Here is a 26,378-nt window from a genome sequence, read left to right as displayed (position 1 = left end):
TTAATACATATTAATTGCACAGTTCCTTTTGTGCCATATATGCATAAGGACTTTGTGTCCTTAGCTGGTATAGCTATGTCATTTAAAGCTTGTAGTTTGCAGTGTTAATAATTTCCTGTGGTCAGTGGCCATTTATCTTAAAATCAGAAACCTCTGCAAAGCCTCTGAAGGCGATTAATAACTTTACTGGTTAAAACAAAAAAATGCACAATTAAAGCAATACATCTACACAGAGTGGCTTGTCAGGCAAAGAATAAAAAAATATTTTTCCCCAAAGTTAGTATTTTGCTATTTAAGGCATCTCCTGGTTAGTTGGAAAAATGCAGAGTGAGGTATGCTGGCAGCATGTAGGAGCTCGTAAGGTCTTGAATCTGCAAAAAACCAGCATGTCTAATAGCAAATTAAGGCGAAGAAGGATAGGAGATGAGAGCTAGTTCTCTGACAACTACATTGCTCTGCCATTGCTGCTCATGCCTGCAGCAAAGACATGCAATTCCAAGGGAGAATTCCCGAGAGGCTTGAAGGGTTCGGTTATATTGTCTTTGAATATAAAACCAGACAGAAACAGTGGCTCATTACTTGGGCCTATCTTCTCTAGAGTGTGAGAGTGAGATAATACTTGTACATATATGAAACATAACGTGCAGGCTAAGAGTCTGTTTGATAATGTTTGGGTCATTGTCTCGCATTTCAGAGATGCATTTCTGTGCTGTGTATGTTATTCAAAATGATGGAGCTTAATCAGTAATTTTAAGTTTCATTTATTTAATAAAATATTCAAACTGTGCTTAATAAAATGTAATGACTAAAATAGCTGTTCTTATTCCTTATAATTATGCGTTGTGAAATTTGTACGTTGTAAAATTTCAGTCACACAGTGTTGATATGCCTGGAGAGTTTAATTTGAGATACTGCCTTCTCACTATAGTTGTGTGGGTGGTTTTTATTACATGTGGTAAAAGGAAATTTTAACTGCTTTAGTGATCTTCTGATGTGTGCTAGAACTATGGCTTGAATGTGTGTTCGTTGCTTGCATATTTAGGCAGTGAATTAATGCTACTTTCAGTGGTTTTCTATTGCATGTTACACGTACAGCATTTAACAAACATGGGTATGGGTGAACATAATCCAGCAGCAAGGAAGCTGTTGGGGAACCAAGCAGCCTCGACTCAGGGAATTTAACTGGCATTTAACACCAGCTTCTGATTTCTGACTGGAGCGTGGGGAGGGGGCATGACCCAGAAGCAATCACACGCCTGTGGAAGCCTTTTCTCTCTGCTGTCCTCCCCACTCCCACCACTGTCCCTCTTACCCTGGTGGCTCGTACGCTGTCCCTTCCAGTTTCTACCAGCTTCTGGCTGCTTCTTGCTCCTTTTCCCAGCACCTGCGGGCCACAGAGTGCGATGAATCTCTTGTTACTCTTACAGTTATGAATGGCTAGTACAAACTAGTAGCTTCTTAATGTAAAACTACATTAAATAGAATTTGCTAACTGAAAAATGTCCAGGTGGCAAAATACTCAGGTATTCAAACTAGAAAATATAGCTCCCAGTCTCAGAGGAGCATGCATAATAGGAAATACGCTTACACAGTTTGTGATAGTGTGCGTTTCCTAGATTCCTTCCTTTAGTGCTCAGGATATAGGGTTCACCAAATGGGTTGCTGTCAACTTGTTTCAAAAAATCGTTTGCTGTGTGGCTCTGCTAACTTTAACAGACATGCTGAATTCCCCAGGAAGTAGTGATTCAGCTTCCTTTTATGGACTTCTCTCTGGTGTTTGTTGCTGTAATTGTTTTCTTGGCAGAGACTAAGGGGTTTTCTTAAATCTCTGTGAGAGAGGGTGCTGTTCTCCCTATTTTATAGATTGAAGACTAAGAATTAGGCCAAAGTCATTGATTTGAGGCTCTACCTTTGAAAGTCTAAGGCCTGACTTCTATTAGTAGAGCATGCACTCATATCTACTGATTGCAATTAGAAGAGTTCACAGCATGAGTAGTAGTGACTAATCATGGTTTGATGCATTTGTTCCCTGCATCCAGGGGCTAGAATTTCTTGGTGTCACTTGAATGTGTAAACCAAAGCAACCTTTTTTCCTATAGTTACTTGTCCTGTTAATTTATGGACTTTTCGGTGTCAATAGCTGTGATTCTAAACAGGTTTTGGTATGTGATTTCACAAAATTGCTAAAGAAGTTATGTCACTTTTTTTCTCTCCATGTAAACAGTAAAGAAATTGCAACCCTGAAGAAACTGGGAACTCTTATAGAGCAAGTTCTTTAGACAGAATAGAAAAGGAAGCAATGTCTAAATTGCTTTATTTAATCAGGAAATATGAGACACAGCATATTCATGGTAGCTACACTTGGTAGCGAGCCACAATAGTTTGCACTTAAAGCATAGGATATGTTTGTTTCTGTACAATGAAGTCCCATTTCCTTCCTATTCTGTGTGGAACAAAACCTGAGACTTCAGTGAGTAATAAGGAAAAATACTATGGCTGAAAGTTTTTATGAGCAGCTAATCCAAGTTGAATGGTGTCCTTATACCTAAGTCTTTCATTCCCTAGTCATGAAACTTGGAATCCTGCTGAGTCAGATCCATAGTGACAAGTCCTGTCATTCTAAAAATAAGTTTAAAAGGTAATGTGACCAGGTGCTTTTCTCTTCTAGAGGCTAGTGGACTGTCTTCGTCTGAGCTTGCATCTGTAGAGTCCTTAGAGACAACAGAAGGTTAATATTAATAGCTGAAGAGATCGTTTGGTTTTCTAAATATGGATTAATTTATTTTCTTCTGTCTCTCATCTTGAGGACAGCTAAACACTGAAATCGGTTGCACAGAGAAGTTGTGCAGTCTCCATCCCTGGAGGTTTTCAAGATCTGACTATATAAAGCCCTGAGCAACCTGGGCTGACCCTACTTGATTCTGTCGTTCTGTGATTCTGAGATTTTTCTCTGTTGGGGACCAGTTTGTCACCTAGAGCCATAGTACTAGCAATTGCCTTGCTTTAAAGCAGCCTATCATACATGAGAGAATAATTGAAGAGATAAGTATTATGTCATGTTGGCACTGAGAACTTCTGTCAGTTCTTTCTGTTCTAGAAACTGTGAAGTTCTGGAAGTAAGGTATGAGAAGTCACATCTGTTTGTCATCTGGATTGTACATATTGGGAAATGTTGATCAGGTCTGCAGGACAAGGCTGTGTGGTATTGCCTTCAGGTTTCAAGTATTTGAAATTGTGTTTTGTCTGCAGACATTCTTTGTGTTGGAATATCAGACTCAGAATCTATTCTTTCTCATCATAGGATTCAGTAGGCAGCACTGAGACCTTAGATTTTTTTTTTCTTTTTAATACTATCTTTTTGAATTATAGTGAAGTATCTAATCAAAATAAACATCTTCCAAGGGGGTTCAGAACGTTAAGACCTATCTTTCAACAAACAACCCTACCCGTTTCACAGTAAGAGTTCATAAAACAAATTAATCTGTTATTGGTGGCTGGGGGGGGCTAAACTGAAGGGTTTCTTTAAACGTTTCTTCCCCTCTTCCTGTTGGAAAACACCTTAAGAGAAGCTTTGGGATTCACTGGATTATTTTAGCATCTTAAAAGTCTGCATTTGTTGCACAGATTTTTTGCAAGTTGTGTGTTGTGCTAATCTCTGCCACCTGACACATGAAGAAAAAGGGAGTAAAAAAAAAAACCCCCGAAGTATTTCAACATGAATGAAGCAAGGATTTTTGTAAATTGCTTTCAAGATAACAGCATCAAAACCATCTTCTTGAGAGCAGAGGCAGCATATTCTATTCAGATGTTCTTGTGTGCAGTATCTGAAGGTCTGCTTGCTCATTATTAGTTAATATTTTCTAAAATCCTCATGTGCTAAGCCTTCAGGATATTTATAGCAATTGTTTTCACATTGTAGGGCACTAGCAGTAGAGAAGAAATTCAAGGTCTTTAGCATATAGTATTGCTAGAATGTTCCCTAAGAGGAAGCTTTAAAAAAAGTCTCACTTATTGGCCAGTTTCCTTGTGTCTAAGATCAGTGTATACTAATTTACAGGAATTGCTTAAAAAATCACTGTCAGGAAACTTGGGCCTTGCTTGTTTGCACCATTTCTGTAGCTATTACAGTATGTACTATTCAGTATATAGTTACTTTTTTCAGTTGGAATTCATGGTTTATTTTTAGCCTGTATAAGTTCTCTTACCTAATGTGTGCTGGGACTTTTTATGACAAAAGGCAACAAGGGCTCTGAACTGGTATGGCTTTCTCTGTGCTGCTTCATGTTTGGTGGTTTATGTGCCTGTGGTGACATGGGTAAAAATTTGTTTAAAGACCTTTGGACTTGATGATTAATAAAATATTGAGATTTTGTTTTTTTAATGGAAATGCCAAAGTTCTTTGGCACAGGGGAAGAAAATATCCTTAGAAGTATGAAAGTTATGAGATTTCATTTGTGTTGGCCAAGAGCATGCTGAGGAAGAGGCACAGAGCGTGATCCAGAGGTGGTTTCTATTCAGTGAAGATCTTTAATCTGCCTTCTGAGGTAAACGAGGCTTAGACCTTTGCCTTCTCTAACTTTCCGCTTCCATAATTTTTTAATCGATTGGTCAGTTTCAGACAGATGTTAAAGATGAGCAGATATAGAGATACACATTTCTTATCAGTTTCATGAAAATTGGCAGCTGGATGGGAGAAATCTAAACCTGATGTACCCACTCAAGAAAATCTTAGTGTGAGCTCAGTAATAATCTGTCCTGTTTGGCGAGCTGGTTTACCAATCAGTGTGAAGGTGGGTGGAAACTACTAGAGCACTGTGCTACTGCTTGCTCAGGGAGTAGCAGAGGGACAAGAAAAAGGCAGTGCAGGTACTCCTAAAGAGTTTGGCCTGGAGTCGTGGAATGAGAAGATAAAGGCCAGAGCGGATGAAGCCAAGCTGTTGCGGGAATGTAGGAACTGGGTGTGTGCACCATGCTTTCCTATGGAGTTACTGGTTCTGTTGCAATCTAGCTGACCAAAGAACCCCCAATTTTGTGAGATGTAGGTGATCATTTGTGGAGAATCTGTGCAGAACTCATCTTTTCTGTTGTCTTGATCTAAATTTCCCAGATTTTATACTGACAGCCTTAGTTGTTCATAGGTTTACTTCTTACAGTGAAATGGAAGACCCTGCAAATCAAAGTGCAATGAACTTTCATTGTGAAACCTCTGCAAATTCACTTGAAGGATGGGAGAACCAAACCCTAACAAAAAATGTGCTAAAAGACTGGCTGCTGTAATAATTCTGTTTCATGAGGGTAGCATGACTCATACTGCTTAATGTTCCTATCTCAGTATTCACTTTATTTTTAAGTAGCGCTGTACAAATAGTGTTTTTCTGTGCCAGTTGTTGCTATGACTTCATAATATTTCCCTAAATACGCTTGCTCATACTTTCTCACAGCATAGAATTTGGCATATAAAAACCTTAAATCCATCAGAATTTCCGGAGTGCTGATCATTTTCATGCTTTTATGGAAAAAAAAAAAAAAAAAAAAGGGATAGCTCTGTGTATTATGTAGTTTTAGTTGAGGAGGAATAAAAGTTAAAAAGAAAAAAAAGTCTCCACAACCTGTTCCCTCATTTAAGAAAATGTTCCTCTGCTTCAGCTTTTCCAATTTTCCCATGTAGCTTTTCAGATTAAATTTCCAGCACTGGCATAGTTTAGGCTATTTTGTTAAAGGTAAGTGGACACTGTATTATTACTTCAGAACGCTATCACTGTCTGTTCTTTTTGTAACTGGAGGGGACAAAATACTTCTGGTGGGGGGTGGGGGGTTGGGATGATGGATGACCTGTTGAAATTTTCTCTTAGGTTTATATTTTTGCGTAAGGGTTTCTTTTTCCAAGTTGCTGAACTCTACAGTTGTCTGCCTGATCTCTTCCAAATGGCAGTAAACACTTTGGTTGAAAGATCTTTGTGTGCTATAGAAAAACAACTATAACCCTTCCTGAGAACCTTTGGAATCTTGTTCCTTCCCTTGTTTTGCATAGCATGCCTGGGTCACACGCTTGCTTCAATCGCTTACTTGGTTTCAGAATAATGCAAGTGTTAGTGTTGCTTTAATGGGAAAAAGGCAAGAGGACGCAAACAGCTAAGAGTCTAGCTAGCAATGTTCATCAATCTAACAAGTTGTTGTTAAACTCTAGGTCTCCTTTTGATCAGATAAAATAATACCAGAAATTATGGTTAAAGATACCACTGCATAACCTTATATTTTTGTGAAAACTTTAAAACAAACTTCTTAGAAAAAGCTGTTTAACGTCAAACTATTCTTTTGAGTATGTCCAACTAGTTGCAAGTTATTGCACTTTTGTTTCCTCCTCATGCTGCTTATGGCTATCTAAGAAAGGCTATCAGAAAATATAAATGCTGACAAATGTGATCTTTGCTTATCTTGATGTATTGTAAGAATTGCAAGGGCCAAAATTTATCTGGAAAGAACACATTAAATGTACAGGTGTGCTGCTAAGAAACTGACAATTGAACAGTGTTTTAATGCACTTTTCCCTCTTGATTCAATAAAAGCACAGGTGGAAAAGCAGGTTTTTTGGTAATTACTAATAACATAATCAAGTTGAAGATTGTTACACTAACATGTAAAAATACTTTGTCTCAATGTATCATCTTCCTTTCTAATTGTTGCCATTTTGCAGAACCCTTCCTGTATTTTTGGCTCTCTTTTCAAAATAAAAATCTAACAACTGATGTTTCTGTTGTAGGTTTCAGTTCTGTATTCAGTGTTATGGTTATTTAAGCTTTCTGTGAATTGGATTATGGAGATGAGTTGGATGAAAAACTGTTCAGGAGAAGCAGCTTGCCTTCCCAGCCACAGCAGTTTTGTTCTGTTTGTGCTGTAACTGTCCAAACAACTGTTTTGTTTCAGTAGCTCATTTTTGTTACAAACAAGTGGTGTATGCCTACCCTTATGGCATGGTTATTTTCAGAATATCCAAGAAATGCGAAGTTAGTGTTGAATTTTCCTTGGCGGCTTTCAATTCTGTTGCTCTCAGCAGCATGTCATAACCACTAGGTTGCAAGTTAGGCCAGGTTTGTAGGCATTTTCTGCTCTTCCTTTTGAAGTGGCCCTGTTGCATTATGGCAAGTAAGATTCATAGGGCAAAAGAGAGAGGGAGCTTTACCTTGTAGTCTGCTAATAAAGGTATTCATCCCAGAAGGGGTGGTAAAATCTGTTTACCCATATGTAGCCCTGGCCATAGTTGTAGGGAAACTTGATAGGAGAAATCTGAACAGAACTTGATGAACTAACTATCTATAGAGATCAGGCAGGGATTTGCATGTGTGTGTTGTGTGAGGGAGCTGTTTCCTTCCTCTCCTACCTCTTGGTCTCCACCCCGCAAAGTGCATTTGTGGATGTGAATTTTTGCCTGAATTTTTGCCTCAGTGCTGGTTTTGATACTTACATTAAATGTTAGCTTACTGTAACCCTAATTTTTTTTATACACAGTGCTTTATAAAGAGCCATCTCCTTCGATGAGGATAGATCATGTTTTTCTTCCATGCAGCTGTGTCTATATAAGTGAGAATGCCTGAACTGTTAAAGTAATGACTTGATTTTAATAAAGTTGATTTTTTTCTGTTTGTTTGTTTTGCTAAAAGAAAAAAAATGAAATAGTATGGTAACATGTCACAAATGAAATACAGTAAAACTAGGTGCAGGAGTTTCAACTTCTAGGGAAAGTAATTCTCAGCTTCAAGGAGACCTTCTGTCATGGAGCCTATAGCCGTTTACTTGGTACATGTGGAACAGTAGATATGTGCATCATACCATCATTTAGAATCTATTATCTGCTTTAAAATGCACAAGAGTGGTGGCAAGAAAGTAACAAAAGTAGCTCAGGTAGTTACTAGCCCAGTAAGAGACCTAGTCACAGCTGGCTGAGCGAGATAACTGGGGCTGTCTGAATATCATAAACTGTACAAAGACTTTGGGGAAGGAGGCGGGTCTTGTCTCCTGCATTTGACTTGCGTAGCTGCAATGCCCTTCACGTTGTTTTTGCTTTATGTTGCTTCTGAGGAAGATCTGTTTTGCATTTGTGGATGCCTTTAGATTTCAAGTAGGTGATTTGAATCTAAAATTCTTACAGAAATAAAACTTTTTCCTTCTGAAAAGATTTATTTATTTTTCTTTAACTCAGCAAGTGGTTTTGGCCTTAAATATTTCCAGTGGGTTTCATTATGTAATATAGATTTCCAGTGAAAAAGGAGTAGGAAGCAATGCAGGTTATTGTATCAGTAGCAAAGGTCAGTTGATTGTCTTGTGGAATGCTTTGAAGCAGAATACTTACTGAGTAAGCATCACGCTGCTCCATCTTTTCTTTTGGTTGTAATAGGAAATTTTATGATAAAATAAATTCAAGAGTTCGGTGAAAGTGATATAGGCAGATTTTCTGGATGACCTATGTCATAAAAGCCAAGAACTTTGTGTGGTAGAATAGTGTTCTGTTGTGAAACCCACTTATTTACATGCCCTGCGTTGTTACCTCTTGTTTTTATTTGGCATCCCTAGATATCAAAGAATTGAAGGATGCTACCTAACTTCATTTCTCTTTTGATAACTGTTTTTCATTAATAATGCTCATAAATAATTTTTTGTATCTCTCTACAGATTCTGAAGGTGTTTAAGCTCTGAATACTTACAAGCTCTTCATACCTAGAAATGTCTGGCTCATACGATGATTCTGTTGGAGTAGAAGTTTCTAGTGATAGCTTCTGGGAGGTAATCCAAATGTTTTATCACAATATTTTAATTTTATTTCTTACCCTTACTATAGAAAATCTGATTTTTGTACATTATAAACTGTGGAGAGAGCTGCAATACAAGATGCCTTTGGTTATTGTGATCTGCAGAAATAGCCTTCAGTGTAGAAATGACCTTTCAGATTTTGGCCTAATTCTGTCAAGGGTTTTTAACTGGCAAAAAACTTGAGGATCATCCATTTGGGTAGGATATGAAATTCAGAATTAAACCTTTGTCAGTTTTTATTGCTGAAGAGGGGTGTGAGTGGATAGCTTTTAAAATTACCAAGGGGGTCGAGTGATCAATGTTAAATCTGAAGTAACTGGTTAAAGGCTACTGTAAGTGTACATAAATTACAGATATGAGATAGTGTGTGAAAGTACTGTATGCCTCCTGTTTTTGTCTAGATACAAGTATAAACTGTTTTGAGAGAAGTTATCTTATGTTTATCTCAATGTAAGAGCATACATGCAGAAAGATAGTACAAAGCATATTGTAGTATCAATAATTTGTGCTGCCCAAATCTGAAGAAGGCTTTTGGATGTTATGATAATTTGATTAAGATTTAAAGAGAGCAAACTTCATAAAGCAGAAAGCATTTTACAAAAAAAAAAAAAAAAAGCTTCTTGCAAGAAAAAGGAAAGGTTTGACAGTGTCAATACTGACCTAATTGGAGGTAAGTATGCTGTCCAGATGAACTGTATTCAGTGGGGCAAATTTCTACTATGTGCCTCGGAGGTCTTTTGAGTTTGAACTGTAGCAAAGATGAAAATGGCTAGGAGGAAAATGTCTGAATATTTCTGTTACCAGAGACTATGTAAGACAGCTTGGTTTTGGTGCCCTAACACTGTGCTTCCTTTTAAATGAAAGCTTTTCTAGACCACTAACCTGTGGTGGTGGTGGTGACATACTGCATTTTGATGCAGATCTGCCATTATTTTTCGATACATTATCTAAAAGACCTAATGCCAGTGAGGTTCTTGTTTAGTAGACAGCTATCGTTTTTTGAGGAGACATATTTACTATTATGTTAAATATGTCTATCCTATTTATAAAGAGGTGGGTTTAAAATTACTGGGTTCTAAGTCTTAACCCCTTTTGTTGTATGGGTACTCTGTGGTATGACTGCAGAGAGGATGTGGGACCTCTACTCTTGGAGGTGTCTAAGACTCAACTGGACATGGTCCTGAGCAATCTGATCTATCAGACATGCTTTGAGCAGGGGATTGGACTAGATGATCTCCAGAGGTTCCTTCCGACCTCAATTATTCTGTGTTTTTTATTTTATGCTGAGGCAACTTTCTGGGCAGGCTTCCTTGGTAGAAGTCTTTCAAAACAAAATAAGGAGGCAGTCAGGAAAAAAGAATCCTGGATCAAAAGGGATTTTTTTGGATGTGTGTTGGGCATCCTATACTTGGCAGGAAAACACGACTTCTGCCTGGTTATTCTGTACCAAGCTGTTGTCTTCCATCAAGTAATCGTGTCTGGAAGCATAAAAGATGAATGAATGAGAATGGGAATTCTGTAAACTAGTATGATTGTTTGGACAAATGTGAACTCAAGCATTTAATATTAAAGGATGATAGATGATCAGAAATAGCAATTAGCCTAAGCTAGGACCTTTATGAAGCATAGCTTAAATGTATTTGATGCTTATTGTAGGTGGGTTAAAGATGTTTGTGCCGTTGGTGACTTATATCATTTTGTAAACAGTACTTCTTAATCTGTTTCTTTGGACTTTTCTATGTATTCCTTCCAAAAGATCAGAACTGCAGTCTGTTTCATAAGCAATGTCAGTAGGGTAATGTGTAATGCATGAGTATATCTTTATTTATCCTTGGATAAAAAAGTTTGACTTCAGTATTGCAATCAGTTTCTTTCCTTATAGGTTTAATTATTTTCTCTGTTCTTTCTCTTTTTTTGATGTATAACCACAAAGGTTGTTAAATTAAAATGGTCAAAAGGAAAAAATACAGATTGAATAATTAGTTTATTTTTTTCTGAAACTTTAAGTACATCAGGCTGGAAAAGTAATATGTTCTGAGAGTTGACAAATGCTGACTAGAACAGGTATGCAAGTTGTTCAAAGGGGAAAACTAGCATTGCATAGATCATATTAACTAATAATATGCTAAAATCGGTTAAAAGTAGTCTCCAAAATTGAAGATGCAATTATATTCTCAGGGAATGGTTTCAGTTAATTAAAAATTCTAGAGACCATCTTCACACTCATTCTTCAGGGAGTGAAACAAAGGTTTGGCTGCAGTAAAAAAATCAATCCCAATGATAAGTCAATGGCTTTGTTACTGAAGTGACGTTAAGGATGTTAAAAGTATTAACAGTATTTCTGAAAGCAGAATTGGACTTTCCATGGAATTGATGACCACAGTAAAAAAAAAAAAAAAAAAAAGAAAAAATCCTGTATTTCCTTGTACTAAGCTTTTGACAGTTTAGCAATATAAAAGGAAATATTTCACTGAATTTTGGAGTTTTGAGTATTGAATTATGTAGGAAACACCACTTGTTTTGCTGTTCATCTGCTTTGTGGTGTTTGATTCTTAGGACAGACAAGTTTGGGAGTTTTGTGGCTACCAATGCCAATTCTTTAAAAAACGTTAATAGAGATGGTTGTGTTCTTACTATGGATTTAAAGGCTTTGTCATTATTTTAGCAAAGTGACTAAAGGCTTGAATTTTCAATATGTTGAAATTAAGTGGTATTTCAGTGAAACAGGGGAGGCTGTGAAAGTCTTATAGTTGGTTAGTGCTTAAAATATCAACTCTGACATTTGTGTGGTGGTTAAAAAAAGAAAAGCAAAAACCAACATAGAATAGGTTAGCGAGTTCAAAAGATATAGCACGTTATCATAAAGTGCTGTATGTATAGCTGAAAGACTGTAGTAGGTATGCCTAAATGTTTATGTAACTGCATGGAGAGTTGAAAAATGTGTGGTATGACATCCCTGGCATTCTGTGGAGATGGAGCTTTTATGGATTCACTAAGTTACTTTGAACTAAACATGAAAAAGAGTACTCTGATATAAATGATAGCTTATTTTATAGTAATGCTGAACTATTAACAGGAAGGTTTGACATGGTAGTGAATTTTGACATTCATGCATGCTATGCTTGGTAAATTTACAAAGTTTGTGTAGTTTGAGAGAATTAACATGTTTACAAAGCTGTCTTAAGAAAAACATGTATATAAACTTTTCTCTCAGTGGAAACTGCTGTTTCTTTGCACTCTGACACTTATCATGGGATGACTCCTTATTACTGGGTATTAAACTGTTCAGAAGACCAGTAGTCTTGGCAATACCCTATTATAGTGAGAAATGTGAATAATGTGGAACTTGCGTGTTCATTGACAGCCTTTATAGTTGCATGTAGCATTGTGTGGCAGGGAATGTGGGGTTTTGTCCCACACTGAACAAAATGCTTGGACTAAAGCACACAACATAAGGGAAGGTGGTAAAGTACCTAAAGCTGTGCTGTCCGCTGCAGTGTAGCCTTTATATAGGATATTTTGAGTGATTACTTTTGTCCAGGAGTATTTTTCTTGTGACCTCTGCACTCTACTTCTGTGCATTTATGTGAGGAAACTGCATTTTGACATGCATGCCTGATACTAGCCTGGAATGTATTTTGGTTTGTATATACTTCTGATTATTTGAGTGAATAATTAAGGTATCCAGCAGTTTGCTTAGGTCAAGTAATGCCTTGGCAGAATGTACCATTTGACTTTAAACCTTACCTTTCTACAGAGAAGCCTGACAAAACAGTAAGACTGGAATTACCCTTCAGATCAAGAGTTAAGAGGGGGGAGGTTTGCCAGGCTTCTGTTGGTAGAACACAAACCTAAAGTAAAGGAAGCCCTGTGCAAGTCTTAATAAATTTAACTTAAGAATAACTCTTCAGTGTTAAGTGACATGCAGAAACTAACAGCAAGCTTGTCAAACTTAATTACCAAACTCTTGTTTAAGTACTTCTGGCTTGGAGCCATCTTTCCAAACTAAATTTGGCTGAATTTTAGTCTAAAACTTGTCCCTTTTCCATATTTTCTGAATCAGTTATTTTGTTTCTGAAGATTGCAACTTTGAATTCTAGTCTTAATCTTTCTCAAAATGGATAACTAAACTGCTTTGATTAATGTGTTTTGTCTGACTTAATTAGAAAAGATGCGGTGTCTCTGGAATGCCAGCCTCAGTACTTCATGTCTCAGGTAACAAGAAGTAAAGAACTCTTAATCGATTTGGAAGTTGTATCATCACTGCGGATTTTGTCATTTGCACTCTTTCATTAGAGGTTTTTAAGATATTTGACACAATAGGGTTTTTTCTTTGTTTTTAAAGACAGCCTGCACTTTGTTAAAAGCTACCTTGCTATGTTTTACTGCCACAGCTGAAAGCAGTGAAAGTATTTAAATTTGGCCATGGCACAGAAGACACAGTCTGGCAGGATGAGCTTTTGAGTTTGTTGCCTCACACTCCAAAATAACTCAAATTTATTTACCTTTGGAGTGTGCTGCAAAGCCCATCTTTTTCTTGAAAGACATTTAGGAAAGAGTGAGGTGGCCGGGTGTGGGACCTATCTGAAGAACTTACTGTGAAACCTGTTTTTTGCTCACTGCATATCTTTGAAATTAAACCACTTTTATTTCTTGAATGTTGATGTTCTGTTGAGCTGACAATAAGAACTACACTTAATAAAATGTTGATAAACCAACTTGAAAGTTTTTGCCATTGCTGTTGACAGAAATTTCATACAATGTTGTCTTTAGGGAATAAAACAGTTCTTAATCAGTTTTCTGGCTCTAGAAGTGTTTGCTTTCTTTTGGAGTTGTCACTGCCTTTGCTAGGGTTCCTTATTACAAAGGTAATTACTAGCAGTCTGATCACATTTAAAAATGTGAATCTGTAGTATATGGTTGCATGGTACTAAACTTACTGCTCTAACTTTGTCTGGTTGCATATGCTGAAACTGTCCATGGAGCAATTCAATGCAGGTTACTTCATCTATGAAGCTTTTTTTATTAGGTTTCTATTTCAACACTGTTCATGGAAACTTCCAGTTCTGGCATTGAGAGTCAAGCTCAATGCTTGAAATCCAATACAAATAGTAATTTGTTTCCTTTAAAGACTAGTATTTTTTTATTACTACATAGATATTGTTATCAGGTTCAGATTTGTGGTTGGGAAATTGTCGTCTTAGTGAAAGGGAACTGGAGAAGTTGCTGTTTGGACTTGTGTTCTTGGTGTTGACTTACTGTAGATGTATCAGTCAAAAAATGTAGGTAGGATAAGGTTTAGGCATAGGTAGTATCTTGTATCAGAACAGCTGATATAACTGAAAAATTAGGAGCTCAGAAATATGCATCTATTTTTAGCATGCAGTAGAAATAGCAGCTTTCACAATTAAATTGTGGAATTTTCTCAGTATTTAGTGAATCCAAGCTACTACTAAAGTTTTTTCCCTTCTAGCAGGATAAATCCTTTTCAGGAGGAAAAAATCTTTATTTTTTCCTCTGATATGTCCAGGTGTTTACCAAGTAGAAGTACTTTAGGAAACAGACAATTTTGTAGATGTTTTCATCTAAGCTTGCTTCAAGAGCAAGGAATTGCAAAATAGTAAGAAAAGACATTCTGAAAGATATTGCCACAATAACAGTGGAAGATTTTATCAAAGTTTCAGTTGTAGTAATGCCTTAATTTACTTAAGAAATGGAAGCTTCTCTTTCATTCTTCATCTTTCTAACAAGCCTCAGTGTACCTTGATGTATCTGGTTAAGCTTATGGCTCTCTCAGGGTGCAGAAATTTTTTAAGACCAAGGAATCTTGTTGATATGCTCTAAGAAGGAATTCCTTCATCTCTGTTATCTAGCTGACAAGGGTGGCATGCTTTGGGTAATCAAAGGTTATTGCTGATAACCTGGAGCAGGATGGCAGTAACTTTTCCAAGGGAAAGTGGAAAATTTGGAACCCGATGTGCAATTTGAAACCCTTTGTATTTCTTTCTCATCTGTCACATAGACTCTCAGCATTTGCATGACTGCTGTATATACATCTCAGTGTCATAATCATTCATGCCACTTTCTTGCATCCAAAAATAGACTGGCAAAACTGGTTGGTTCCAACATTGTACTGCTCTAGTAGAAGACAAGACATGGACAACCCTATTGCCTTTGTTCTACTGAAGAAGTTTTGAAATGCACGTGAAAGAATTTGGTATGTTAATAATAAATGGAAGGCCAATTTTTGTGATGTGTTTTGTTAATTAAGCTCTGGCCTTATGCTTGCTAATCACTGTTATGGTCACAATAGAAGAAAAATGCCTTGAGCAAGCTGAGACCAATGCTATTGTTCACTTAGATACCTGGGAAGGTAAGAAAGGAGATCAAAGTAGAAGTGTGTGCATATCTTGCAAGGTAAGACATCAAAAGAAAGAGCTACCCTGCCTATAGAAGCACTTATTTTTAATGAGCCATGGGTACCTCACAGACTGTGTGCCACTTATACCGTAGATGTGAGTCCTTACTCCCTTATTTTCTGCTGGCATCAGCAATATGGAGCCCTCTCCATTTATTGCAGAGGTGTTTAACTGCCCTGTGAAAACACCTACTTATCCAAACAAAAATAGTCATTCTGAACAGCTGCTAAACCAGCAACTGGCACTAGCACTGTGAACTTAGGCCTGTGGCTGATTCCCCTGGAGGGCAGGACCTGGTGTGCATTTTGAGGTACTGAGCACGTGGTTTTCATTGCATTCTGAAGTATGTGTGAAGGTATCCATTAGCAAGATAATTCATTCAGAAGGGGGAAGTTGGTCCCCTATGTAGTATGAATGAATCAAATTTGGCCACCATATGCATTCCCATTCTCCCCCAAAAGAAACCCCAAAGCAAGGCCCAAACCCAACACTCTGGATAGCAGAAGCAGCCGATCTGGGACATGCTTCCCACGAACTGCATTATAAGCTGTCTGCTCAGATGGTCTTGGTCCTGCCCATTTGGTACTCTTGATACCTGTGTTTCTTGCCTACTACTATCAGCCAACATCTACATGAGGTTATCTGTTGAGGGGGTGTATGTTGAATGCAGGGAATTTAAGAGGGAGAAGCTCCCAAAACTCACTCTTGAATAATGAAAAGTTGTTCCTATGTTGAGGGATTTCAGTTACTTGTCAATGAATGCTTTTTGCTGATGAAGCAAACTGGACTGTTTAGCTTTTTCATTTTAAAAATATTTGGACTCTGCAATAGTGGATTCCTGTCGTATCTCCTATATGCATTTTTTTTTTCTCCTTATAACATTGAGCAACATAATGTTCTCCATTTATATTGCCAGGTGTTTGTTTACTGGTATGTTTGGCTTTAGATTTTGTGGGTTTAAGAGCTTCCTCAGGATTTTTCTTGCAACCAGTGGTGGATTTATATGGGTAAACTTACAAAACTTACACAGAGCTAGTGCTCATAGGTACTTGGACTGTGTATGTGCTAATTATGCACCAAGATAATTATTTTTATTTACAAAACCCCCACAGTATTATAGATGTTAATGCTGGTTGAAATGTTTGGAAACTTCCTGTTTGACGTAACTGGAAAGAAATTGTACTCGTGGTTAAATGGAATGCTGGAAATAGTAAGTGTGTCCCCACATTGGCCATCGGTATGCGTGGGTTTGACTACGAGCCTTCAAAGCTCATTATTGTGTTTCCTCCCTATGAATATTTGCCCATAAAAAAACCCCTTGTTGTATGCTATGGTGACGGACTTTCTTTCAGATGGTTCCAGTTCATAAAGGCTGACTAGTTATGAATAAGCTAGGCAAGCTTGGAAAAAGAGTTGACATCAAATCTTACTTGAGGCATTTGAAACTCCTGAAATATTTGTGGTTATAACAATTATCATGATATACTAGAATTAACTGACTGGAGTTTAGCAATAGCTGAACGTTTGCCACCTTCTGGGCTGCTAACAAATTAAAATACCCTTATTTTTCATTCAGTGTACCAGAAAAACCTGCTAAGTGTGTTTAACTCTCTATAGGCTTTTATCCTGCTCTATGAACATGCTTAAAAAGAAAAAGTCTATTTGAGGTAAAGGAGCCTAGATAATTTAAGACTCCCCTGTTGTGTTTAGTGCTGTGAAATTGTAAAATAATGAGGTTGTAAGCTCTTAAATATTCCCACTAAAGATCATATTGGTGTTTGGCTACGTTAGTACACTGGCAGTCACAAAGGAGAGATGATTGGACTGCTAACTATACAATACTAAATGCCTCATCACAGTGTGCTTGTGTGTTTTTTCTCTGGTTATTACAGATTCCCTAAATCTTAGATTTGACAAAGAATTTGAGGTGACATTGCTGTGTTCATGTATGAGAGGAAATATCAAAATGAGAAGGAATGTTTTATTGACTAAGCAAAATGGAGATCTGAAGGCATCTATAATGCCTGTAAGAGATAAATGGGGCAAAATGGGATCAGCTGAGCCTTATTAGTAGCAAAGCTCTATTTTTTGCAGTGGAAAAGGGGAAATTGGTGGATAACTCAACTTAGAAAAGGGTGGTGGGGGGGTGACACAAACCTGAATCACAATTTTCACAGAATTGCATCAAGAAAGTGACGATTATAGTGGTATTTTGCAGAAATAAACTCTTGGAGTTACTTCCTTTTGAAGTGTTTCTGGCAACTAAGGGTAAACAGCAACTGAATTTGGTACTGTGTAATAAAATGTCTCTTTCAGATGGGTGAAGTGTTGGTGCTAAAATTAAAGCAGGATATAGTTTTAAAATATTCTTCTTGAAACTGTAAGAAAGTTTATAATCTTGCTATTTACCTTTCTGAAACAAATTTTCAATTGTAGGACAAGGGAACTAATAACTTCATGTCTCTGTTGTCTGCTGTCTGTTTAACAGGCGATAGCCCAATGCTCAGAATCATCAGAAAGTTATTCTAACTAGTAAAATCATATGTTCATGTACTGAACAGTGCTAATCGAGAAATCTGAAAATTGCAAGGCGTTATGTAAATGTGGCTCTGACTGAAACAAAGAAACACAGGATTTTTTTATCCCCCCCCCCCCGGTCAGTTCCTACAAATAAAGGAATCTGTCATTTTTGTTTTAGCTCAAATACTTCTTGTGAAGGGGAAGGGGGAAGTGTTGCAGAATGTTTGTAGTCTACCTCGGGAATCGGAGAAAATAGTATTGAATAAAACAATGTATTAAGTCGTGTTTTTCTTCTCCAGAATTCAGTGTGTCTTTAGTGTGTTTATAGGTTTTTAATTTAATTGTTTTAACTTATCTACAGTTAACCTAGTAGTTCCTTGGCTGCATAAAGACTAGAGTTCTTTTCCCTTTACTTGGCTCTGTGGTCTAAATACCCTGCGCTCTTGTACCTCTGAGTCTGCCTCTTACAATGGCAGGCTGCACATTCCATTTCTCAAAAACATTTATCATTGCAGTGTCCATAACTTAAAAGGAAATTTTTTTTTAATAAACCACTGGGTTTTTAAAAATGTTAAATGCCACATATATAACTTAAGTTCTGTGTCATGAAACACAGGAAAATGCTGTATTTCCAAAATTCTAGCATTCCTCATAGGGCATGAAATTTGAATGTGATGTCTAACATATTGTAAACTACTGTTTCATAAATCAAGTGAATTTTTTTTTTTTGCTCAAAAAATATTAGTATAAAAAGCTCTCTTTGGAATACTAGGTTGTTATTTTCTAGTATTGTAGGCCTGGTTCTTCTTTATACTGGTTCTAAACTGTGATGCTAGTTCCTTCAGTCCTCCTGTGGAGAAGGAGGTGGCTTGGGTCAATTACCTGTGGTCTGCATGCAGTTCTTTAAAGGTGGCCTTATGCGATAATAGTGAGTGGACCATAATAGGTAAACTAATTCAGTTCTCTGAATACCTGCCTGAGATTTGGCAACTGCTAGATATTACCATGAGGTTAGAATTTGCTCAGACAACACAAAATGAAAGCATTAAAAATACCATCAGGCAGCCAGCTCCCATTCAATATTAGCATTTAAAATGCTAATTTAATAGTGAAAATTTATGAAAGGAAGTGTTCGTGCTAGAGACATAAATCCCTGGGCATATAACTGGAGACACAAATTGATGCTAATGTAAGGCTTCAGTAGTTGTGCCAAGCTAGCATAACCTGTTTTAAGTCTGCTTGGCTGTGAACCTACAGCTGGAGTAATTTTGAGCAGATGAATGATTTGCCCTTCCAATACAAAGGCTTTAGAAAGTATTCTTTGAGATACTTAATTTTCTTAATGCTTTGATTACATATGTATATTATATTTGTTAGCGTACAGTGTTAGTTTGAAACTACCTACTTCTCAATTTCTATTTCTCCTGAAAATGAGAGGTTATTTTTCATACTTTCTTGTTAATAGATGAAATCTGTTTTGACATGGATGAATTGACTATCTCGATTTTTGATGTTAGCTTCTTTGTGATGCTGGTAGCTTCTTATCTTCAATTATATTGTGACTTAAGTTTAAAGGTGGTGGTGGGGTGTGTGTACTTTTTTTTTTTTACATGATTTAGACAAATCAGTGACTGCTAACTAATGCTTTTTGTAGATGCTACCTAAATTTCTTTGATCTGTTGAAACAGATCTAGTCCAAAACCATGCCCAAATGAATGCTTTGAGGCCACTAAAGGAATTAGTTTTGTCCTTGTCACTGATGATTTTGATCCCCCCCGCTTTGATGAGGAGTCCTAACATACATCTATATTTATCAGCATAGTCACCTATTTTTCCATTTTTCCAGCACTTAATAGAGGTTTTTCCCTTTTTAAGAGTATTTCCCTATATACTTTGAGGAGTTTTTCCTCAAGCAGATGGCTTGCATGTACATCTGCTGACAAAATTGCGAATAAATGCAAACCTAAAAGTTGGATGGTTTAATGTATTTAAGATGTGAATCAGATATGATTCAAATGTAAAAATTACAAACATGCTTTAAGTATTTGAATGTTTAATCTACTGCCTTACTGCTAATCTTTATTTTTCAGTCAGGTGGTTAGGGCAGATAAGAAACTGTGATATTTAATAGGCTGTGCAAATTCTGTTATCCAAGTTCTTATGTCTTGTTTAATGTTTACAAAAGCCAACTTGAGTGACCTTGAAATTGGTGGAAATATTACTCTGGGAGCAGTATCAGGCTGCTTTTTTTTTTTTTCCCCTTCAGTTATCTAGATTGGTGATTCCATATTGGTGTGTACACAAAAGTGAAAGGATTCATTATATAATGGACTTTCATTATATAGTGTGCATTTTTCTCTGTCCTCATCCTTTTGTAGCTTGTACACTGAGCAACTATGGGTTTTTTTCTTTAGCATTCGCAAGTTAATTCTAGGTATGGGAACTCCACGTCATTGCTGTCAGTATCTTCCCACATGAAATTCTACCATATACTTTCAAAATAGTTGCTATCTAGTTTGTCAGCAGTGAAGCACAGCTGTAACAAAGGGCACATCCGGTCTCTGCTGTATGTATAGTGGTTGTGCTTTTTCTGTACTGCATTCTTAAACAAAAACTATTATTATGCTTGATAGAGATGTTGCAATACTCTTTTGCATGTCTTTACAGTTTTATTAATCCTGAAAGATTAAACACAGCATAAAATTAAGGTATTAGGTACTTAATAATAAGCATGGAAGAGGGAAATACTGTATTTGTGTTAAATATCTTGATTATCCAAAACATTACTAAGCAATAATAATGCAGAACAATTGTGATGACTGTCCATAATTACATTGCGGGACTAATAAAATATAATAAAGCTTTCACTTTTAAATTTAATAACTTTTTTTACAGAAGAACTTGTGGCCTTTGTGGTGGTGTTGCAGTTAGGTGTTAAGACTAATTGGAAAATACCTTATGCTATAATTGATTAATTCCTGCTAGTAGATTATCTTGCTCCTAGGTAACAGTATTTTTGTTAATCAGAGATTTTTCTTGTTTTCAGAGCTTTAAAGCAGGAATTGTTAAGTATTTGTCTCTTTATAGGTTGGAAATTACAAGCGGACAGTAAAACGAATTGATGATGGTCACAGACTTTGCAATGATCTTATGAATTGTATTCATGAACGGGCACGAATAGAGAAGGTCTATGCTCAGCAGCTGACAGAATGGGCAAAAAGGTGGAAACAGCTTGTGGAAAAAGGTAATGCATTCTGATTTTGAACTCCGAAAACTTTCTCAAATGGAAAGAAATGTTTCTGTATATCTTTGTTTTGGTAAGTACAAAGTAGAAATTTTGTACTTTTTAGCCTATAATGGAGCCTTTGCAAAAGGCTCAGTAATGTAACAAATGATCAAGCTTTTCTTGATTAAAAACAAACAAACAAAGCCCTGCTCCTTTGCTAGTTTGCTTGTTTCTTACTGAAGCAGGTGAATCTTGCCTCCAGTGTTGGGGTATCCAAATAGATTCAGTTCTAGAGAACTGGCTGTTTCTAGGCAACTAATGGCATAGAACACAGTTTGAGAAGTGTATCTGAACAATGAGGGGCAGTGGTTGTGGGGGAAAAACTAGTAATAAGAGCTAGGCATTGCTCTAATGGAAGACTAACCTGATACCATTTTAATATATTCTGAAACAGTTTGTCCTTTCCTGGTTATTCATGCTTCAAAAAGTGTGTTGAGAAATTGAAGGCAGTTCAAAGAGGAGCTAATAGGTGGAATATGGAGAATCATAGTACAGGGAGAAGGAGGCCAGACTAAATGAGTATTATTTCTTCTGGTGTAAAAATTTGTAATGTTCTAAATTTATCTGAAAAGAAACTGTTCCCTTTTCTAGGTTTGCATCAATATTGCTGTTTACAAGTGAATATAAGTCAATAGCTTCAGGAAGTTTCTTGGGAATATAAGTTCCATGTGGGTGATGGTTACTGAGAATGACACTTTCTGTTGTGTTTAGGCCCCCAGTATGGAACAGTAGAAAGGGCTTGGTGTGCTTTTATGTCAGAAGCTGAAAAAGTGAGTGAACTACATCTAGAAGTAAAAGGTTCACTGATGAATGAAGACTTTGAAAAAATCAAGAACTGGCAGAAGGAAGCCTTTCATAAGCAAATGATGGGAGGATTTAAGGAAACCAAAGAAGCAGAAGATGGATTTAGGAAAGCTCAGAAACCCTGGGCAAAAAAGCTGAAAGAGGTACAGCAGTAGATTATGTATTAGATATCCTGTGTTACAATATATTAATGTCTCAAATCTCTATAAGGGAGTACACTCCCTATTCTCTCTGCTGGACCCTCCTTTCTCAAAAAGATCTCTTGCTTTCTGTCCTCTTCTGAAAATAAGTATTTTTCTCTTGGTCTCTACTAATCTTGATGACTTCAGTGAAAATCCGGAAAAAGTGGAATTTAAGCTATCATTTTAACAGTATCTGATTTCATGCGTTTGAAAGTTATGAATTGCTCAAAGGAATGAGCAGGGGAAAAGTATTTGTGGGCTTTTTTTCCTTGTCATACAACATTATTCTTAAATAAGAGGCTTGTAGAAGAAGGGGAGCAGGAGAACATGGGCATGAAGAAAAAACGTTCTATTGGGCACTTTCTGTAAACCTTTTCTTGAGTCTGTTCCACGCTTCTCTAAGCTGTATGAGTGACATTTCTTGTATGGTGAGAGAATGATGATTCATAAGTACTACAATAATTTCCTTACTTTCATTCTTGTATATTGTTCATTCCTTGGTCTAAATGAAAAAAAAAAATTTTTTTTCAAAAAAAGAAAGAACATCCTGAATCAAACCCTGACACTTTCTTCATTGCAACACAATTATAAGGCTAAACAATTCAGTTGATGGTTGTTTTATAAACTGTCGCAGATGCAAAGATTCAAATCTACTTTGTAGGTGGAAGCTGCAAAGAAAGCATACCATGCGGCCTGCAAAGAGGAGAAACTGGCTGTATCCAGAGAAACAAATAGCAAAGCTGATCCAGCACTAAATCCTGAACAACTTAAGAAATTACAAGACAAAGTGGAGAGAAGCAAACAAGATGTACTAAAGGTATACTGTATACTAACATACTGTTCATATGCAGTATTTTTAACCTATAGCTTGTGCATATTTAAGCTTTTTTTTTTTCTTCCTTAATGTGCTCTGGACTGCAGTGCAGCTTTCAGTTACGGTCCTATACCAAAACTTAGAGTTTTCTTCAAAGCATATGTGATTGCCAAGTTGTTCTTCTGTGAAGAATAGATTATGTATTGCCTCTATTTCATGTAGGTACTTTCAGCAGGGAAGGAAGCAGAAAAAGACAGTGAAGTTCTAGGACAGAGTTCTACTCATTTAGTAGTGAGGGTTGAGTTATTTCACTTGAGAGGCTTTGAGATAGGTGCTTAAAGCTTGCTGACAACGTCTAAACTTGTAGTCATTCTTGACTGTAGAATGCATTTTTTAAGAAAGTAAACTGATATAATCCATTTAAATAAAAGTAAATACAATTGTGGAAATACCATTCTATTGTCCAGTTTGATTTCTCTCTTCAGCGGGCTGCTACCAAAAGGCTTTTCTTGTGTGACTTTCTTCAAAGACATCTTTTCCCTTTGAGAATGCTGTTCTGTGATCTGGAAGGCTGATGTTACATGGGATGGGATCTTTTAATTCCTGTCTGTGGACTAATTCTGTAAATTAGTGTAGACACTGAGGTTCTATCTGTTAACTGAGCTCACAGTGTACGCAATTTATATTCACAGGGATGCATACAATGTTTGGTTGTTTTGGTCATAACTCAGTTGACTATGTAAATTACTGAAGGGGAAAAGACAACACTTTGAAATTATTTGGAGATCTTTAAATAAGGGACCTGTAACTTGAAAGACTGCCTGGTCTGATTTACTCTGTTGCTCCTTTGGTTTTTATCTTTAGTATTACATTAACATTTGTCATGGCTTCTGTTAAAAAGCCAGGTAAGGGGCTTAGAACTTTATTGTAACTGTTCTGCAGTTTTGTTAGATAACTCTCATCGTGACCTAACTTAGGTACTGTGGTCATGAAGAGAGAATGCGTTTTGGGAACTTCTGGTCTAAATCTTGGCCATTACTACATTGATAAGTCTGTTACGTAGGGTAGTAATAAAATACATTACTAATTGGGTTTTTTTCCACCCCCAGACAAAAGAAAAGTATGAAAAATCACTGAAAGAATTAGATAATGCCACTCCTCAATATATGGAAAACATGGAGCAGGTATTTGAACAGTGTCAGCAGTTTGAGGAAAAACGCTTACGTTTCTTTCGAGAAGTGTTGCTGGAAGTTCAAAAACACCTTGACTTGTCTAATGTTGCAAGGTAAAACTGTGTAAGACTTCAAAAATTAATGCTTAATACTTTTCAATGAAAAGTAATCCATGCTTCCAAGTAGATTAGAGTTTAGAATCTGATTTGTTTCTAATGTGTTGCTTCAATTTGTTTAAAGTGTAAGTGAAAGAGCTTAATTCGTTTTGTCTAAGATCAGATTAGCATCTATCTCTAACATTTACTAGTTTTATTTAACACCGTGTTAAATTAACCAAGAAACCCTCATTCTTGTATTTTTATAATCAAATGTGTGCCAATTAGAATGGTTTCAGAGCCTAGAATCAAAAAATGCTGGATCAAAGATTGGGAAAGGAGGGGTTTGGTGTATTATGCATCTTGCATGTTTATTGGAGAACAAGCTAGAATTTATTAGTGTAAGACACATGAACTTCATAGCATAAACACATCTATTGTTAAAATATGAGAGCTCAGTCTCAAGTAATTACCTTAACTAGGGGATAAATGTTGGTTGATAAATTGTTTGACTGTCACTGAAAACTTGTCCATCTTAAAGTCTGCTCTTTATACTGTGGTATGGATAAAGCATGTCTTTTATTTTACTTTGTTCTTTCTGCCTGGACCCTCCTCACTACATTCCAAGAAATCTAAACTTCTGCTAGTGAACTAAAACCAGAGCTCATACAGCTTATTTTGTCAGACTGTGTGGCATGTCATCAACTACTACAGGCCATTTTGATACTAAGCTACTTCAGTATGTCAGCAAGCCAGTGGTTATAATGTTTTTGTTTTCTCTTGCATTTGAGAAGACAGACACTGGAATACCAGCAGCAAATGCTGTAACACTAGTGGAATTTTAAATCCCACTTGCAACAGCAGAGTTTCATGTGCATTCTGGTTGGCACTTTAATTAAAAGGAGACAAGTGTGTTCCTGGCTAGCCGCTCATTTCTGTTCCCTCTTCTGCTAGTGTCAAAACTCTTATGGTAGTCCAACCAGTGGAATTAAGGAGCTGATCAAAGTAACCTAGGGCAAGAAGAATCTAATTTGGTTTTAACCCTGATTAGTGTTCCAAATTGACTTGCTATGCAGTCACACGAATGTTAGCGCTGGCATAAGTGAAGGGGGTGACACAGGGGCAAGAACAAATACAGAGCAAGCAATAGGTAAGGGCAAGATCACTTATTTCAGCATCATTATCATTCTGGGTTGCTTCAAAGTTCTTATGGAACTGCTGTGGAAGACAGTTTCTTTTTATTCTCAGAGTAGATAGATAGGATTGCTGCCCATTTGAATTCAGTTTAATCAGGTTGAAAGAAACTACAGAACAGAAATAAATGAGAAATAGCTGACTTAAAGGGTAAGGGTGGGGGAAGACTACAGAAGATGACCAAGTGGAGAGGCAATGATTTCCTTTTAAGATATGCAAGAGGTTCAGGATTGGTGTCTTATGGTATGTTAATAAGGTGCAAACAAATAAAAGAACTATTAGGATAAAACTAGGGATAAAGCAACTGTAACTGTTTGTCTATTTCCTAATCTCTGCCTCTTTGAATACACAGAGATTAAAAGTGTAGAATAAACTCCCAAAAGGAAGTCTGATTTTTAACTTTCTTAAGACTAATAATGCTGAAGAGCACAGTCCAGAAAATAGCCCGGCCTGGTTTTCTACAGATGCAGACCTCCAGTTTATCGTTATTTAACTGATGGCCAGTGAGTCATCTGAAATTATTTATTCCATTTCTCAAAATACATGCCTTTCTATTGCTTAAATGCTTTCAAAGAACCACTGATGTAAAAAAAAAAAAAAACAAAAAAAACCACCCACGCAAAAAAACCCCAAACGTACCACATACATGTTAGTCAAGTAATATATAGAAATTGAGAAGTCTGGAAGTATATTGAGAAAGTTTGATTCCTTGACAATGTAGCACTAATGAATTCTAGTTCTAAATTTTGTGTGACTTAGTCTGGAAGGATTTCCCCAAATTCTCTCTAGCTTGAATACAGACTAGCAGTTCTGCGTCTCTTATTTTAAGCCTTGTGGCTGTTGTGTTAAGACCTCTTTATACTCCTTTTTTTTGTATAAAACAATTGTATTTGTAGTCACAGCCTGTAGAGCAAATACATCATGTGTATGGTCTAGGATCAGGGGATCAAAGTTGTATCTGCACCATGACTTCTATTCTGTAAAATGTTATACTTATGAGAACTCAACTTTAATGAAAAACAGACTAAGAGATAAGTAAAAGTAGTAAGGTTCTTTTTTATAGTATTTGATATTTTGTATAAATAGT

At 36.6% G+C, this 26,378-nt stretch overlaps 1 protein-coding gene across 6 annotated transcripts in view; it reads left to right on the top strand.

Annotated features, from left to right (window-relative positions):
• Positions 1-26,378, top strand: part of PACSIN2 (protein kinase C and casein kinase substrate in neurons 2) — a 63,731-nt gene that overhangs the window by 26,270 nt on the left and 11,083 nt on the right. For 5 of the 6 annotated variants that reach the window (XM_052789547.1, XM_052789546.1, XM_052789541.1 and 2 more), the window contains exons 2-6: positions 8,668-8,778; positions 20,832-20,988; positions 21,742-21,977; positions 22,678-22,833; positions 23,940-24,115. In XM_052789547.1, the coding sequence (XP_052645507.1) occupies positions 8,719-8,778; positions 20,832-20,988; positions 21,742-21,977; positions 22,678-22,833; positions 23,940-24,115 (785 nt within the window). In that variant the 5' untranslated portion in view covers positions 8,668-8,718. Of the gene's footprint in view, positions 1-4,519; positions 4,545-8,667; positions 8,779-20,831; positions 20,989-21,741; positions 21,978-22,677; positions 22,834-23,939; positions 24,116-26,378 lie in introns of those variants that run through there. The other variant, XM_052789543.1, reaches the window with a different exon arrangement.

Source organism: Harpia harpyja, chromosome 6, assembly GCF_026419915.1.
Source record: "Harpia harpyja isolate bHarHar1 chromosome 6, bHarHar1 primary haplotype, whole genome shotgun sequence".
NCBI lineage: Eukaryota > Metazoa > Chordata > Aves > Accipitriformes > Accipitridae > Harpia > Harpia harpyja.
This window is presented reverse-complemented; position numbering and strand designations above follow the sequence as displayed.